This window comes from Tupaia chinensis, unplaced genomic scaffold (genome assembly GCF_000334495.1).
Source record: "Tupaia chinensis unplaced genomic scaffold, TupChi_1.0 Scaffold145860_1, whole genome shotgun sequence".
Lineage (NCBI taxonomy): Eukaryota > Metazoa > Chordata > Mammalia > Scandentia > Tupaiidae > Tupaia > Tupaia belangeri.
The window spans coordinates 1,180,906-1,196,698 of NW_006205718.1; the positions used below are offsets into that span (position 1 = coordinate 1,180,906).

The window sequence follows — 15,793 nt, forward strand, 5'->3', positions numbered from 1 at the left end:
GGCATGGGGTGTTGGCGGGCAGATGGCCACCCTGTAATCCCTTCTCTTTCATTCTCATCATGGGATTTTGGGCATGCACACATACATACTCACTGGGTGTGATTTTCTTTTCTTTTCTTTTTCTTTTTCTTTTTTCTTTTTTTTTTGAAGGTTTTTGTCATAGGGTATGTGTGCTCACCTGGCAAAGGAAAGTGAGAAATCACCCTCCAAGGGGATGACCACACCACAATCTCTTTTTCTCCATCTTCCTCCTCAGGATTTTGAGTACACACATGTACCTGGTGGGTCCAGGACTCCAACTGTGGTCAGCCATGTGGGAGTCCAGTACCTTAGCTACCCTGCCACCTGCTGGTCTCAACAGGATTTTAAATTTTGACCTAACCTTGATATTCAGTTTTTAGGGTACTAGATGAGTAGTATAGGGTTTTTTTTTTTTTTATGATTATCTTAACTATATCCAGTTTTACTAAAATGAGAAAAGAAAAAAATTATGAAAAGGTTTACTTTTTGTTGGCAAAGAACACATAGCAAGAAAATAGTTTTGTTTTTCTTTTTCTATACTACTCTTACACTTGATTATAAGGAATTTAAGTCCAGCTTGTTTGTAACACTATAAGTCAAAGAAGACTAGGTTTTGACAGTAGTGTATACTCACAGATTACTTTAAGAAAATAATGCCGGTAAGTGAGGTTTTAGAAAGAAGACAGTGGTGGTGAAGCTATGCCAGTATACACAGATTCTGCCTTTATAAACCTGCCAGATTCCAGCCCTTGTCTGAGAAATTGAGGTTGAAGACAGAATGTTCTGCAATGGAATAGCCTGAAAAAGAGAAGTTATATGGACTAATTTTAAATGATATAAACTGCAGTGTCATTTATCAATTTGTAAGTGTGAAATAAATGTCATAAAAATGTGTAGTTTGTGAGGATATTACTGTTTAAAAAAATCTGAGTTTTACTTTAACATGGATAAACTATGCACTGGTGACAATGAAAGGAAAGGAAAACCTCAAGGTATTACAGAGGTTTTTATGAGGAAAAACAAAAGTAACATTTAAGTTGAAGGAAGTAAAAAAGATTTTATAACATTGGTGACGTGTAATGGAACATGAGAAGGCAGAGGCACCCAGGGGGAGAATCAGTCCACCTGCAGAGGTCTGAAAGCTGAGTGATTCGGCCATACTACCCCCCACTTCAGAATTTTTGGAAGACACAGAATATTCAAAGTTCTAATATTTATTGCTGCTATCTTCTCCCAGTGTTGCAGAGAGTGTTCAGTATAGTGATTTAAGTAACCAGCTTCAAGGCCAGACTGCATGTGTCTGAAACAAACCAGATTGACTACTTACTAGTTTTTTGGGCCTGTGTCCTTTAGTTTTCTTATCCATAAAATAGGATTGATAATTTTAATTAGTGCATAAAGTTGTCTAAAGAATTAAATTGATTGGGGTCGGCAGATGGTGTGGTGGTTAAAGGCACTGGACTCTCATATGGCTGACCGCAGTTTGAGTCTTAGACCTGGTGGCTTGCTTTCTCACTGTCTCTCTTTCTCTCTCTCGCTTTCACTCTCACTCTGTCCCTCTCTGGTCAAATTAAAATAAACAAATAAATAAATAATGCTAAATAAAATAATTATTTTAAAAAAATTAAATTGATTTATGAAGAATGTTTAGAACAGTATCAGATATGTAGTAAACATTATCTTATTATAAGTATATAATTTGTTTGTAAAAATTGGCTGCTATGAAAAGAACTAATTGCAGATCTTGAAATTAAAAATAAGGTTGTTGAAATAAACTCAGGACAGATGCAGCTGAAGATCAAAAATGAAGTATTGATAGACCCCAATTTATAAGTATGATTAAAAAAAAAAAGAGCAATGCAGAAGGTGTGATGCAGTGCGTTCTTTAAAAGCACCACCCTCAAATATGTAATGAATTTTAAGTGGAAGAATTTATATCAAATTGTTAAATGTGATTACCAAAAAAGAGATATGATTGATGGGACTGGATTGAGGGAAGTAGTGACAAAAGAGTATTTGTTTTTTAGTTTATATACTTTTAGTATTGCTTGACATTTTTTTTACAACATTATGTATTGTGTACTGCTTTTTAAATATTTCATTATTTAAATTAAATATTTTTTTGGTCTTTTCAATAAATGGTACTCATCAATTGAATAAATATCTGTACAGGAAAGTTTCTTTTTTCTTTTTCTTTTTTAAGAAAGCGAGCAGGATGAACAAGAGTGGAGGTGGGGAGAGAGGGAAGGAGGTTGAGGGGGAAGTATTTTTTACAGGGATTTGCTATTATGACCCTCTGCTCCAGCCTTCTAGCCAGCTAGAGTCATAGGCACATGCCACAACACCTGGCCTGTACAGGCTGGTCTGGGAATTGAACTCAGGTCTCCTACATGGCCCCAGCCATGTGTAGTGGAACCCTACCATTTGCACTACAGTAGCTGGACCAGAAACTAAGGAATCTTAACCTCTACCTCACACAGTAAACAAAAACTCATTTGCGATGAATCATAAGCCAAATTGTGGAAGTTAAAACAGTAAAGCTTCTAGAGAACCACATGGACTCATATCCTCATGATACTAGGCTAGGCAAAGTTTAAATAGGACACAAAAAGCAGTAAGTATGTGGAAAAGACAGTATATTTATAGTTTTTATATGAGTGTGCAAGTGAGTGTCTCTGTGTATAGCCTATGAATGACTTTGCATTCTCAAAGTTATGAGGAAAAAACAGAGAACCCAGTTAAAAAATGGACAAAAGGTTTGAAGAGACATTTCATAAAGAATATATGCCAATGGCTAATTTGAATATGAAAAGATGGACAGGATCATTAACCATAAGGGATATGCAAATCAAAACTAATACACATGAGTTATATAAGCTAAAATTAAAAGGACTCCTAAGATTGAGTCTTGGTGAGGATATACATAGAGCAGTTGGAACCATCATGCATTGCTGGTGGGAATGTCAATTAGAATGATCACTTTGAAAAACTGATGCTATCTACTGATGTAGCAGTTCTACTCCTGCATATTTACTCAACAGAACTGAGTGCTTATGTTCACCAAAAGACAGGTACGAAAATATTTATATTAAATCTATTCCTGATAGCCAAGAAATATCCATCAAGAGTATAAATAAACTGTGGCATATTTCTATAATTGACCAGTATGCAACAGTACATACAAGGAAATACTGCAACATACAACAACATGAACAAATTCGTAGATAAAATATTAAGCAAAAGGAGTCAAAGAGAGAATACCTACTGGATGGTTCATTCTGTATGATTTATGGTGACAGAAATCAGGATAGTGAATTTCTTTTTGAGTGGGTGGGTTTTGCCTGGGAAATTGAGGAGGTATTGATGTAGGAGCATGCTGGGATATTGGAAATGTCCCATATCTTAATCTGGGTGATGGCTAAATGTAAATATAGGTAATAAGTTCCACATACGCCAATGTAACATACTTTTTTTTTTTCTTTTTTTGGAGAGGTTTTTCTTTTGCTATAGGGCGCGTGCGCTTGCCAGACAGACAGAGAGAAGACAGAAAGATAGAAAGCAAGAAATCACCCCCCAGAGGGGATGATCATGCCGCAATCCCTTCTCCTCTCGGGATCTTGGGCACGCACACACACACACCAGGCATGAGTTTAAGCCACTGTGTCCGGGACTCAAACCGCGGTCGACTACGTGGGAGTCCAGCGACATAGCCATTACGCTAACTGCTGGTCCCCAATGTAACATACCTTATTATTATTATTATTATTATTATTACTTTTTTTTGGAGAGGTTTTTTCTATAGGGTGCATACACTCAGCAGAAAGACAGAGAGAGACAGAGAGACACAAAGTGAGAAATCACCCCCTAAAGGGGATGGCCACGCCACAACCCCTTCTCCTCCATTCTCCTCTCAGGATCCTGGGCATGCACGCACATGCACCCGGCATGAATTTAAGCAATTGGCTTTGGGACTAGAACTGTGGTCGACCACATGGGAGTCCAGCAACATGGCCATTATGCCATCTGCTCATCCCGTAACCTACACTTCTATAAAAATGTTCAAAACAATACCAATTTGGGATCTGGAGGTGACATGATAGTTAAGGCTCTGGATTCTAACATGGTCAACCGCAATTCAAGTCCTGAACCTGGTGGCTTGCTTTCTCACTTTCCCTCTCTTTCTCTGGTCAAATTAAAATGGATAAACAAATAAACAAAATTAAATAATTCTTTAAAAAAACTCATAATTTATCCACTGATATTTAATTCTGTTACTATGATATAATAAATACTTAACACATTTGAAGCACCTTTTCTAGGCCTTGCATTTTTTAACCATCATTTGTTTTGCAGATAGACCATTCTTTTCTATTTGTTTATTTTGTGAGAGATTTTTGCTATAGGGTGTGTGCGTTCACTAGAGAAACAGTGAAACAGAAAGTGAGAAATCACCATCCCCCACCCCACCCCCCACACCTTCCAGGGAGGATGGCCACACTACAATCCTTTCTCCTCCATTCTTCTCTTGGGATTTTGGACACCCCCCCCCCCACACACACACACACATACACACCCAGCATGAATTTTAAGCTGCCTGTTTGAACTGTGGTCGACTACGTGGGAGTCCAGCAACATAAACATTATGCTGTCTACTGATACCACAAATATACCATTCGGATTAATTATTGTTGCTTCACAATACATTTTTAATGTTTAAGTCTTTTCTGCTTGTTATTCTAATTCCAAAATTATTTTGAATATCCTCATCTCTTTATTATCATAGATAAAATCTTTTTTTTTTTTTTTTTTGGAGAGAAATTTTTGCATGTGTTTGCTGGAGAGACAGAGAGACAGAAAGTAAGAAATCACTCCCCAAGGTGGATGGCCACACTGCAATCCCTTTTCCTCCATTCTCCTCTCTGGATTTGGGCACACATGCATACATGCTGGTGTGAGTTTTAAGCCACTGGGTCTGGGACTTGAATTGCGATTCAGGCGATGTAACCATTATGCCATCTGCTGGTCTCTAGATAAAATCTTTAGCTTCATTTATTTAGATAATTTTTTGCTTTATCAAGTTGCCACATTTTCACATACCTTCACGTCATTGACATTTTGATTGGACCTCATTAGATCCTTGGTTGAGTTTGGAAACATGTCTCTCCATTTCTTTCCAGTTATGTAGTTGTCTTGATGTGGTTCCTGAAAGCTAATTATATTTATCTTTGCACATTTTTTGTTTTGGCATTGTCAATGTGAACTTTTTTATTATATTTTTATATGCTTGGTATTATTGACTTGTTAATCATATAATGATAATACCTCTTTTTTGGTACCAGCAGTTAGCGTAATGGCTATATTACTGGACTCCCACGTAGTCAACCACAGTTCGAGTCCTGGACCCAGTGGCTTAAAATCATGCCGGGCATGTATGCATGTGTGCCCAAGAAAGATCCTGAGAGGAGAATGGAGGAGAATGGAGGAGAAGGGATTGGTGGCCATCCCCCCTGGGGGGTGATTTCTCGCTTTCTGTCTCTCTGTCTCTCTCTGTCTGGTGAGCACACGCACCCTATAGCAAAAACCTCTCCAAAAAAAATTACTCTTTTTAAAAATTTTATTTATTCATTTATTTAATTTGACCAGAGAGAGAGCGAGAGAAAGAGAAAGTAAGAAAGCAAGCCACCAGGTTCTGGACTCGAACTGTGGTCAGCCATGTTGGAGTATCCAGTGCCTTAACCACGACGCCACCTGCTGGTCCTGATAATACCTCTTATTTACCACGTAATCTGTGCTATATAATCTTATTTCAGACAGTAACCCCAGTCAGGTAGGTATAGTGCAATCATGCTCATTTTACTTTTGGGAGCTTGAGGGTAAACAACTGGTCTGTGGTGGTGTCATTCCAGAGCTGTACTGCCTAGGCACTGTGGTCCTGGTGTCCTTAAATGAGCAGTCATCTAAAACACGGCTCATCTAGGGCTGCCTCTCAATGGCAAGGTTGATTTGCCTTAGAGAAAGGGAACATAATCACATTGTGTACTCTCATGAATAGGTTTAGTGGCCATTGCACATTTTCCTTTTTCTTCTGAATAAAATTGAAAGTGACTAGCTTTGGGACTAGCAGATGGCATAATGGTTATGTTGCTAGACTGTCATGTAGTTTTCCTTGGGTCGGGCCCCAGACCCAGTGACTTAAAACTCATGCCAGGCATATGTGTGTATGCATGTGCCCAAAATCCCCAGAGGAGAATGGAGGAGAAGGGTTTGCCATGTAACCATCCCCCCTGTAGGGTGATTTATCACTTTCGGCCTGTCTGTCTCTCTGGTGAGGCCATGCTCCCTAGAACAAAAATTTCTCTCTAAAAGAAAAAAAATAAGAAAAAAGAAAGAGAGAAGTGACTGGCTTTGAAAATAGCAGTTATATTTTGAAAATAGCCGTTATACTTAGAGATTAAGTAGTACAGAAAGGGAAATATTAAAAAGAAAAAGCTTATGTTCATGACCTGAGGACAGTCCATTGCTTATTGCTTTGTAAGCCTGACTACACATATTCTTTTATGTCTTGTAGGTAGCTTGGTTTAAAAGTGTTTAGTTAGTATTGTTAAAATTGAATGTTTGGGAGGTACTTTTTTTTTTCTTGATATTTTAATAGCTAGTTTAGGCTTAAAAAGAGGTTTTGAGAATTTTGCAATCACTAAGATTACCAAATTCCTTTAAGAATATTCTCTGGTATGTATCTTATTTACTTAACTGAGATTACTGCTGAATTTATGATTTATCATGAAATCTTTATTGTGATGGTAAAAAATTTATAGAAAAACCAAAAAACTGAAATATTCTATTCTGTAATAGGTGGGTATTGGCAATAAACTTATATGTAAATACTTATCAAATTGATTCCAGGTTGGGCAATGCAAGCTGCTGCCTATATCTTCATTCAAAGGAAATGGAAGGATGACAAGAACCATTTTGAAAGCATGATTGATTATTTTTGTGATATCCGTGAACCACTTCAACTTCTCATATTCCCAGAAGGGACTGATCTTACAGGTAAAGTAGTCTGGTTTCAATCACAGACTTTTTTTAAAAATGAGAGTATTAAGAATCATCTAGTCTAAACTTCCTATTTCTCAGATGAAGTAACTGAACACCAACAAGATTAATGGTCCTTCCTAGGCCAGCAGGTGGCGTGGTGGTTAAAACACTGGATTCCCACAGAGCTGACTGTGGTTTGAGTCTTTAACTTAGCAGCTTGAAAAGCTCCCTGGGTGCATGTGTGCATGTGCCCAAAATCCCAAGATGAGAATAGAGGAGAAAGGATCGCAACTGGAGGGTGATTTCCAACTTTCCCTCTTTCTGTCTCTCTCTCTTTCTTTCTCTGGCAAGTGTGTGCACCTTATGGCAAAAACCTTAAAAGAAAAACAAAAAAGATTAATGGCCCATCCTAAGGTCACTCACTTAATCAATAGCAGTAAATCAGGACTGAGATCTCCTGGGTTTAGTCCACTGAATTTATAACTGGCAACCCTAAGAGTTTGTTATTATTCGCACTTGACATATTAGAGCTATATATTCCTAAATCTCAGAATATATTTTAAAATATTAACCTTATGTCTTTACATAAAATTGGTTTTAAAATCATATTTTTAAGTAAAATTTATCTTGCCCTACCTGTTCTATAAGTTTTCTTGTGGTCTTCCAAGGTATATATTTGTCCATTAGGCCATTTTTTCTTGTCTTTTTTTAATACAAAGAGGATTTAAAAGTAACTAATTTTCATTATTGTTAAGTTTAATCTTTTACACTCCTCCTGATATTTCACTCTTATCCCTAGTGTAGACAGGAAAGGTTTTGTTAATTCCTCAAGAAAATCCAGTCATCGTGGTGGAAGATACGTTTACAACTTTCTACCTTCCCAAATGGCAAACTGTATAGGCCAAGAATACCAATTGACTTCAAGGAATTCTTTATAATATTAAAAACAGAATACCATACAGCCTGTCATCCTTACTAAGTCAGTGGCTTATATACTTTTTTAAACCATAGGTCATTTTTGCAGATAAAGCCTATCTAGAACGTAAGATGGATATAAAAGTAGAACTGCTCTGGGACCAGCAGTTGGTGTAATGGCTATGTAGCTGGACTCCCATGTAGTTGATCGTGGTTCGAGTCCTGGACCCTGTGGTTTGAACTCACACTGGGCACGATTGTGGCGTGGCCATCCCCCCTGGGGGGTGATTTCTTTCTTTCCCTCTCTCTGTCTCTGTCTTTCTGGCAAGTGCACATGCCCTATAGCAAAAACCTGTCCAAAAAAAAAAAATGTAGATCTGCTCTGGTTGAATTCTGGTAGGGACAGGAGGCAAAGTGGGAACATAAGTTGGTCAGGGAGCAGTTGTGTAGAATCTTTGGATTCAAAAGAGCAGTATTTATCTTTAATACCCTGATAACTTCAAGAAAGAATCTGAGATCCAGTGGATGAAGATCTGCTGTACAAGGGAAGACAGACTGAAGCAGGATAAAACTGAAATTCAGAAATTACAAATAATACGACAAAATAGAACAGATTTGTCTTCCAAATCTCTCATACTAGACCGAGAAGAGCATAAGAAACTTAAGAGAGGAGAACAGACAAATAAACATATAGTTCACCTGTTAACATAGTAATTTATGGATCCCATTACCCAAAAAGACAGTTCAAGATGAAAAATACAAATTATACAAATGTAAGTAAGAGAGTGATTTACTGAGAATTATAGGTTGATGAGGGAAATTATTTTGGGAAACATTTACCATAGATCTTAATGAAGAGATCTTTGACTCTTCAAAGATCTATCCAGATAGATCTGAGCTAAACAAAGCATGGCGGTTTTTATATATTAAGCAAGTCTCTAAAATATATGCTTACTGTATATGTTGAGTTCTTATGGTTAAAATTCTAAAGTACTTGGATCATAGAAGGTAATACTGAGGGTAATATTGGCTACCTATTAACCTTGAAAATATATCACTGTAAGTTGATTGATTTACAGAGCTGAACTATTATTGAAAAATTATAATGGATATAAGCCATAGTTAAATTTTATAATACTTAGAGTATATAATACTTACATTTAGATATTAAATGTCAGCTTCATTTAATAAATAGGAGTATAGAAATTACTTTCTGAAATGATAGATTAATTTATATTTGTGAAAGCCAAAATATATTCTAAAGAATGGCAACTTTCACTTAGTAAATAAAAACTATTGGAAAAAAGCGTCCTATGTTGTTGCTATTCTAGTATGTTGGTGTTAATATGTTCATATATTAGACTTTGAAAGTCTACAAAATACATATTTAGAACTTTTTCACTATTTTTCCCCTTAGGTTTCTTTTATAGGTGATAAACCTTATATCTAGGCACATATTTTTGGAGTCCAGAGTGCTCAACATTACAGTGTAGTTGCATTTTTTTTAATGTTAAAGGGGTATTTACATTTTAAGGCCAACTTTCAAAAGCCAGTCTATTTGCCTAATAGAGAAAAAACTGATTCTGAAGCTCTGTTTTTTTTTCCCCTATAATATTACACAGTAATTTTATTGAGTTAGAAAAAAAAATTTCAAACAATAGGATAACAAAACATTTCCAATTTGTAAAAAAATATCTATTAATTAAAAGGTATTTTTGTAAGCTGACAAGTGGCATAGTGGCTAAAGTGCTGGACTCCCATGTGTCTGACTGTTCGAATCCTGGACCTGGCAGCCTACTTTATCACTTTCCTTTTCTCTTTCTCTGTCTTTCTTTGGTCAAATTAAAAACTTATAATAAAAAATAAAGTTAAATGAGTTTTAAGTGTTTTTGATGATCCTAGTTAACTTTATTTATTTATTTGCCAGCCATAGGGCATATGTGCTTGCCTGAGACACAGAGAGAGAGAGAAAGTGAGAAATCATCCCCCTAGGAGTATGAGCACATACACACACACTTGCCCACCATGATTTTCAAGCTGTTGGGTATGGGGCTCGAACTGCCATTGGCCACATGGGACTCCAACACCATAACCACAACACTACCTGATGTCCCCAACCACAGTTAACTACTTTAAAGTTGGGTTTTTAAACCTAAACTGAATGTTTTATAATCAGCTTTAAGTTCTGAATCCATCTTGCTTATACATTTTTAAATCAGTACATTTAAATGTAACTTTACATCCATTCTATCTTCACATGTTATGGTTGGTTATAACTATTATTTTGTTTATGGAAATTATGTATATATATACACACACACACACACACACACACACACACATATATATATATATATAATTTTTTTTGAGAGGTTTTTGCTATAGGGCACTGCGCTCAACCAGAAAGACAGAGAGAGAGAGAGATAAAGGGAGAAATCACCCCCTAGGTGCGATGGCTACACTGTAATCTCTTCTCCATTCTCCTCTGGGGATTATGGACACACACATACATGCACTGGCATTAGTTCAAGCCACTGGGTCCAGGACTAAAATTGTGGTCGACTTACATAGGAGTCCAGTAACATAGCCATTACACCAAACGCTGGTCCTGGAAGTGATGTATTTTAATTTTGGTAATTTAAAAACAAGGAAATATGTGCAAAAATTGCTATAATACCACTGCCCATAAGTAAATATTATTTAATTTTGGCCTAATTTTGGTAGTTATTTGGTCATATGACCGAATGCATGTATACACACATGCATATGTACATACACACATACACAGGCATACATATTGTGTGTAAATACACTGGTCTATGACCTCAGCAAAAGTGGAAAATTGACATCAGACTTTTCTTTAACCATTTTTTACTTAATGTTATCTTGTACTCTTTTGAATCATAAATTATTATTTATCCTTTGAAAACGTATTTAATTTCAACTTAAAAAAAATACCTTCACAGAAATATCTAGATCAATGTACCCTGGCATGGTAAGGTTAACACAGAATTAACCATTACAGTTGGTATACCATAATTTTGTGTTTCATTTTCCTAATTTAGAAGGGAAAACTATTTCCATGTCTTAACAATTATAATATTGCATACAATTTAACATTCTTATACATAAATCATCTTTGTTTTATAAATATATTAATGCCTGTAGCTTTATATGCTAAAAATGTCTTTATTTTCATTAAGCTTAACATTCTATGAGAAATGACAGAAGATAAATAATAAGTTGATAAAAAAATATTGCAGGTAGTCATAAGAGCTATAGAGAAAAATAAGGCAAGATAAAGAGTTAGAGAGTAATTGAAAAAGGTGGTAAATGCTATTTTACATAAATAGTGGTTAAGGAGAGCCTTTCAGTGTTTCTGTTTAAGTAGGAACCAAATGAGCAAAGCAGAACACCATGCAACTCTATGGGTGAAAGACGGTCTAGGTAAAAGGAGGAGCAGCTGCACAAATCCTGAGGTGGGAACATGAGTGGCTGGTTTGTGAACAGCAGGATGGCTATTAGTCCCATGGTGGGAAAGAAATTCTGGGGGAGGGGAAGTTAGAGGGAGTGAGCTGTCAAGACTGGAAGGGGAGGTCAGGGAGTAGGATGCTAAGACGGGAAGATGGACTCCAGGGGAAAATCTGCATCTCTTTATGTCTGATTATTTCTGTCTCCCCTCATTGTGATGTATCTTGTAGAGCTATTTGAACTTGCATTCACATTCTACAACAGATTCTACTTTTCGCTCCAAATCCTGTCTCTGACAAACCACAAGAGCAAACTAGAGAGTACTCACTGCAGCCTTTGTGGGGGACCCTGGAGTTCCCAATTCCCTTTAAGGTCCAGTTTCAGATGTCCATAATGTAAATATTGTTTTGTGGTCCCATACCCTTCTGATTCTCTAATGCATATGAGAGAAACTTCTTTACATGTTTAGGACCTTTACTTTTAAAGACTTGCTGGGGATCTGTGGGGTTTTGACTCTCTCTATTATGAAATGGAGGAATTAACTCTATTATTTGACTTAGTTCCACATATAGGAGTGTTAGACTATTCTAATGTCGTAGCATGCATCTGTGGGTTTGAGAAGTTTTAGGGACTCTGATTTTAAATTTACTCCTAGGAAAGTTGTATTTATATAAATATTTTTCTTATGACTTGGAATAATAGTCTATAAATTTAAGGATATAGCTCGGAGTTGCAGGTTGTAACATCTGCTGTCATCAGAGGTTATTTCGTAATCTCTCCTAGCATTTGAGGCCAAATTTTTGAAACTTTACTTTTTCCAAATATATTTGCTGAATAATGGGTTTAGTTCTTCTTGGAACTTGTAAAGTTACTTCATGGAATGGAAAAAGAAATTTTTGCCAATAATTGGAACATATATTTGACTCTGTAACTATATTCAGCCAAACCATGTTCAGATGTTTGTACATCATGTGCTAATCATGTGCCCATTCTGTTGTGGAGTGGTTTTGGTTAGTAATATTAGCATGCTCTGGGCCTGAGCAAAGGAAGATATTTCACTTTGCATTGAAAGCTTAAATTATCAGTGTAAAAATATGTTGATTCGATATATTTGACTGTTATTTCTTCTGGTTGTCTAGATCCTTATATTTTATTAGTGTTTTTTTTTAAGTTTTATTAGCAACTTTATTTTAGTATTTCAATTTTATTATACAAAGAATATTTTATAAGAATTATGGTTCATTAGTATTTATATTTTAATTTTCATTGTGCATTTTCTCTTAGGAAATATTTTAAAAGATTTCAAAGATTTTGGGTCCATCAGTTGGTATAATGGCTATGTCGCTGGACTCCCACATGGTAGACCGTGGTTCAAGTCCTTGACCCAGTGGTTTAAACTCACACTGGGTGCATGTGCGTGCGGGCCCAAGATCCTGAGAGGAGAATGGAGGAGAAGGGATTGCAGTGTGACCATTCCCCCCAAGGGGTGATTCTTGCTTTTTGCTTCTCTGTCTCTCTCGCGAGCACATGTGCCCTATAGCAAAAGCCTCTCAAAAAAAGAAAAAAAAAAGATTTCAAAAATTTGAATGGACATTTTGGGAAACTTATTAAAAATTTTATTACTACTTTGTTATAAATATTTTAAAATTTCCATAAGTAAATATGGGCTCTTTGTAAAGCACTACCTAAAATGTTTGTGTCTTCTCATTTATCTCAGTATACTGTGTTCAGTAATTACAGAACAATTAACTGCTACTTATTTTCTACCTCATTTATCTCCCTTTATGGTTTCTAATGGCTTATTGTTTTTTTTTTTAGAAAATAGCAAGGCTCGAAGTAATGATTTTGCTGAAAAGAATGGACTACAGAAATATGAATATGTCTTACATCCAAGAACTACAGGCTTTACTTTTGTGGTAGACCGTCTAAGAGAAGGTAAGCTCCTCTTTCAAAGTGTTATTTTATAAAAGTGACTAAATATGCCAAACTTTATATGTAGTCCTTTAGAATGTATAAAGAACTTTTTTCTACTTTAGCTTAAGAAATAAGATAGTATATTTTTATTCTAAGTTGACACCATGTATGTACTAAAGTGTTTTATTATATATTCTTCAGAAACATAAAAGATAACTTTGTAAAAAAAATTTATTTCTCTTGTTTGGGAACAGAGAAAATGATACTTATAATTAGACTCTAATTTCATTTAAAAATGTTTCTCAAAATGGGAAAACTGCCTTTAAAAAATATCTTATTACTTACACTAATCATATATTTGGCTCTTAGGATTCGAGGATATATTATTCTCTCACTTTCTTAGATCTTTATAGTTCTTTATAGCTTAAAAAATATTTCACATTCAATATTCTACTCCACCAAGTAACTTTGGTTGGTAGGAATTCAAGTATAGCTACCTCCATTTATAGTTAAACAGGAACGGCACTCCAGGTAGTACGTGCATTTCCAGGACCACACAAATCAGAGATAGAATGTCCTTCTGCTTTGGGACCAGTAGATGGTGTAATGGTTACATTGCTGGACTCCCATGTAGTCAACCATGGTTCGAGTCCTGGACCCAGCAGCTTAAAACTCATGCCGGGCACGTGTACATGTGTCCCCAAGATCCTGAGAGGAGAATAGAGAAGAAAAGATTGTGGTATGGCCTTCCCCCACCCCGGAGCGGGGGGTGATTTCTCACTTTCTGTCTTTGTGCCTCTTTTCTCTGTCTCTGGTGAGCTCATGCACCCTATAGCAAAAATATCTCTCTAACAACAAAAAAAAGAATCTCATGCTTTCTCTCAGCTGTGTCTGCTCAAGGGTACATGAGAGCAAGGTGATCCACTGATGACATCACACTCATTATACCATTTACAACATGTGTTAACATATTTGGTATGGGAATAAACAGTTGTACCTTTTATTACATATGTCTTATTAAAGTTTATTATAACATATACATTTACATGTATATAAATTCCTGCCCATGATTGAAGAAAAGGGAACTGTCTGAAAACATGCTGAAGTGTTAATTTTACAAGAACAATTCAAAGCCCAGCGCCAACTGGAAGAGTCTTGTTTACACATTTCTGCACTCCACTCAGATTTCTAGCAAGCCATATTGTATGAAGGTGACATCTGTGACAAATTATCACCATCATCTGGTAATTGCTATGTTGTCATAAAACCATTTGTGCCTAACATGAAAGGTCTTGAACTATTATGTAAGAAAAGGTATTAAGTTCTTTCTTCCCTCTAAGTAGCATCACTCTATTCCTTTAGAGTTTAATGTACTTTAATATATAAAATGTATCCTGTCAAATAAAGCTTCTTAATAATAAAATACCCATAAGTTTAAAGAAATATACACAGTCCATCCAAAATCACGTTAGTATGTTAAACCAAAAAGCACATTATAATGGTACTTAATTATAGAGAAGCTCCTTATTAGTTTGGTTTGCTTTTGAAATTCTGTGGTTCACCTAACAGAACCTGGACTTGTGGGCTTGACAGTTCGCTGGGTAGTAAGCACATTTGGCCTTGGAAGCTCATGGAGGACACCATTCTTTGTGTTTGTGGAGTGGGGCTGGGAAGCACCAAGACTTTAAAGGATGGTCCTTATTTTTTTAAAATTGTTTAAAATGTGGAACCATTTTCTGTGGTATCAAACTTAGACTCATCCTTCTCACTCAACCATATGTTTTCTTTAATAGTATTTACTGATGTCTTTAAAGGTATTTCTGATGTCATGGAACACATTCCAAAATCTTTCAGATTTGTCTGTCAATGAAAGCCTGCTATTTGAATACATCTTTTCCTAGTAAAGATCTTCCTACATGTAGGCAAGATATTTTATAGTGGACAAAGATATATCCATAGAACTCTCTGTTCTGAGGTCTGGAAAATATTTTAGTAGAAAACTTATTTATAACTGAGGAATATGAATTAGTCATCACTTAAAGCACTCATTGATAGTCACAGTATGCAATTCTCCCTGCCAACCTGGCATCTGATTTGCAGTGAAAAAGCGAGAAACACAGAGGATTTCATTTGCTTAAATTAGATAGGTGTAATGGGACTTGTACACTACAATCAATAATAATAATAATAACAAAAATAAGAAATATGGTGACAATTCTAATATTCATAGCAGCTAACATTAACAGAACATTTATGAGGTACCAATCATTAGGCTAAGTGTTTTATATGCCTAAAGTCAGTTAATCCTCACAACTCTAGGTAGTAGTCATCATTGCTAACATTTAACTTAAAATGCAAAGCCAGTGGGGAAATTGAAGCAAAGGACCGCCTCAAAGTTGTTGGAATAGTTTGTGTAACTGAATGGTCCACACTCTTT

At 35.9% G+C, this 15,793-nt stretch overlaps 1 protein-coding gene across 2 annotated transcripts in view; it reads left to right on the plus strand.

Annotated features, from left to right (window-relative positions):
- LCLAT1 (lysocardiolipin acyltransferase 1) overlaps positions 1-15,793 on the plus strand; it is a 163,602-nt gene that overhangs the window by 78,649 nt on the left and 69,160 nt on the right. For both annotated transcript variants that reach the window (XM_006168524.3, XM_006168525.3), the window contains 2 exons: positions 6,925-7,071; positions 13,261-13,377. In XM_006168524.3, the coding sequence (XP_006168586.1) occupies positions 6,925-7,071; positions 13,261-13,377 (264 nt within the window). The remainder of the gene's footprint in view (positions 1-6,924; positions 7,072-13,260; positions 13,378-15,793) is intronic.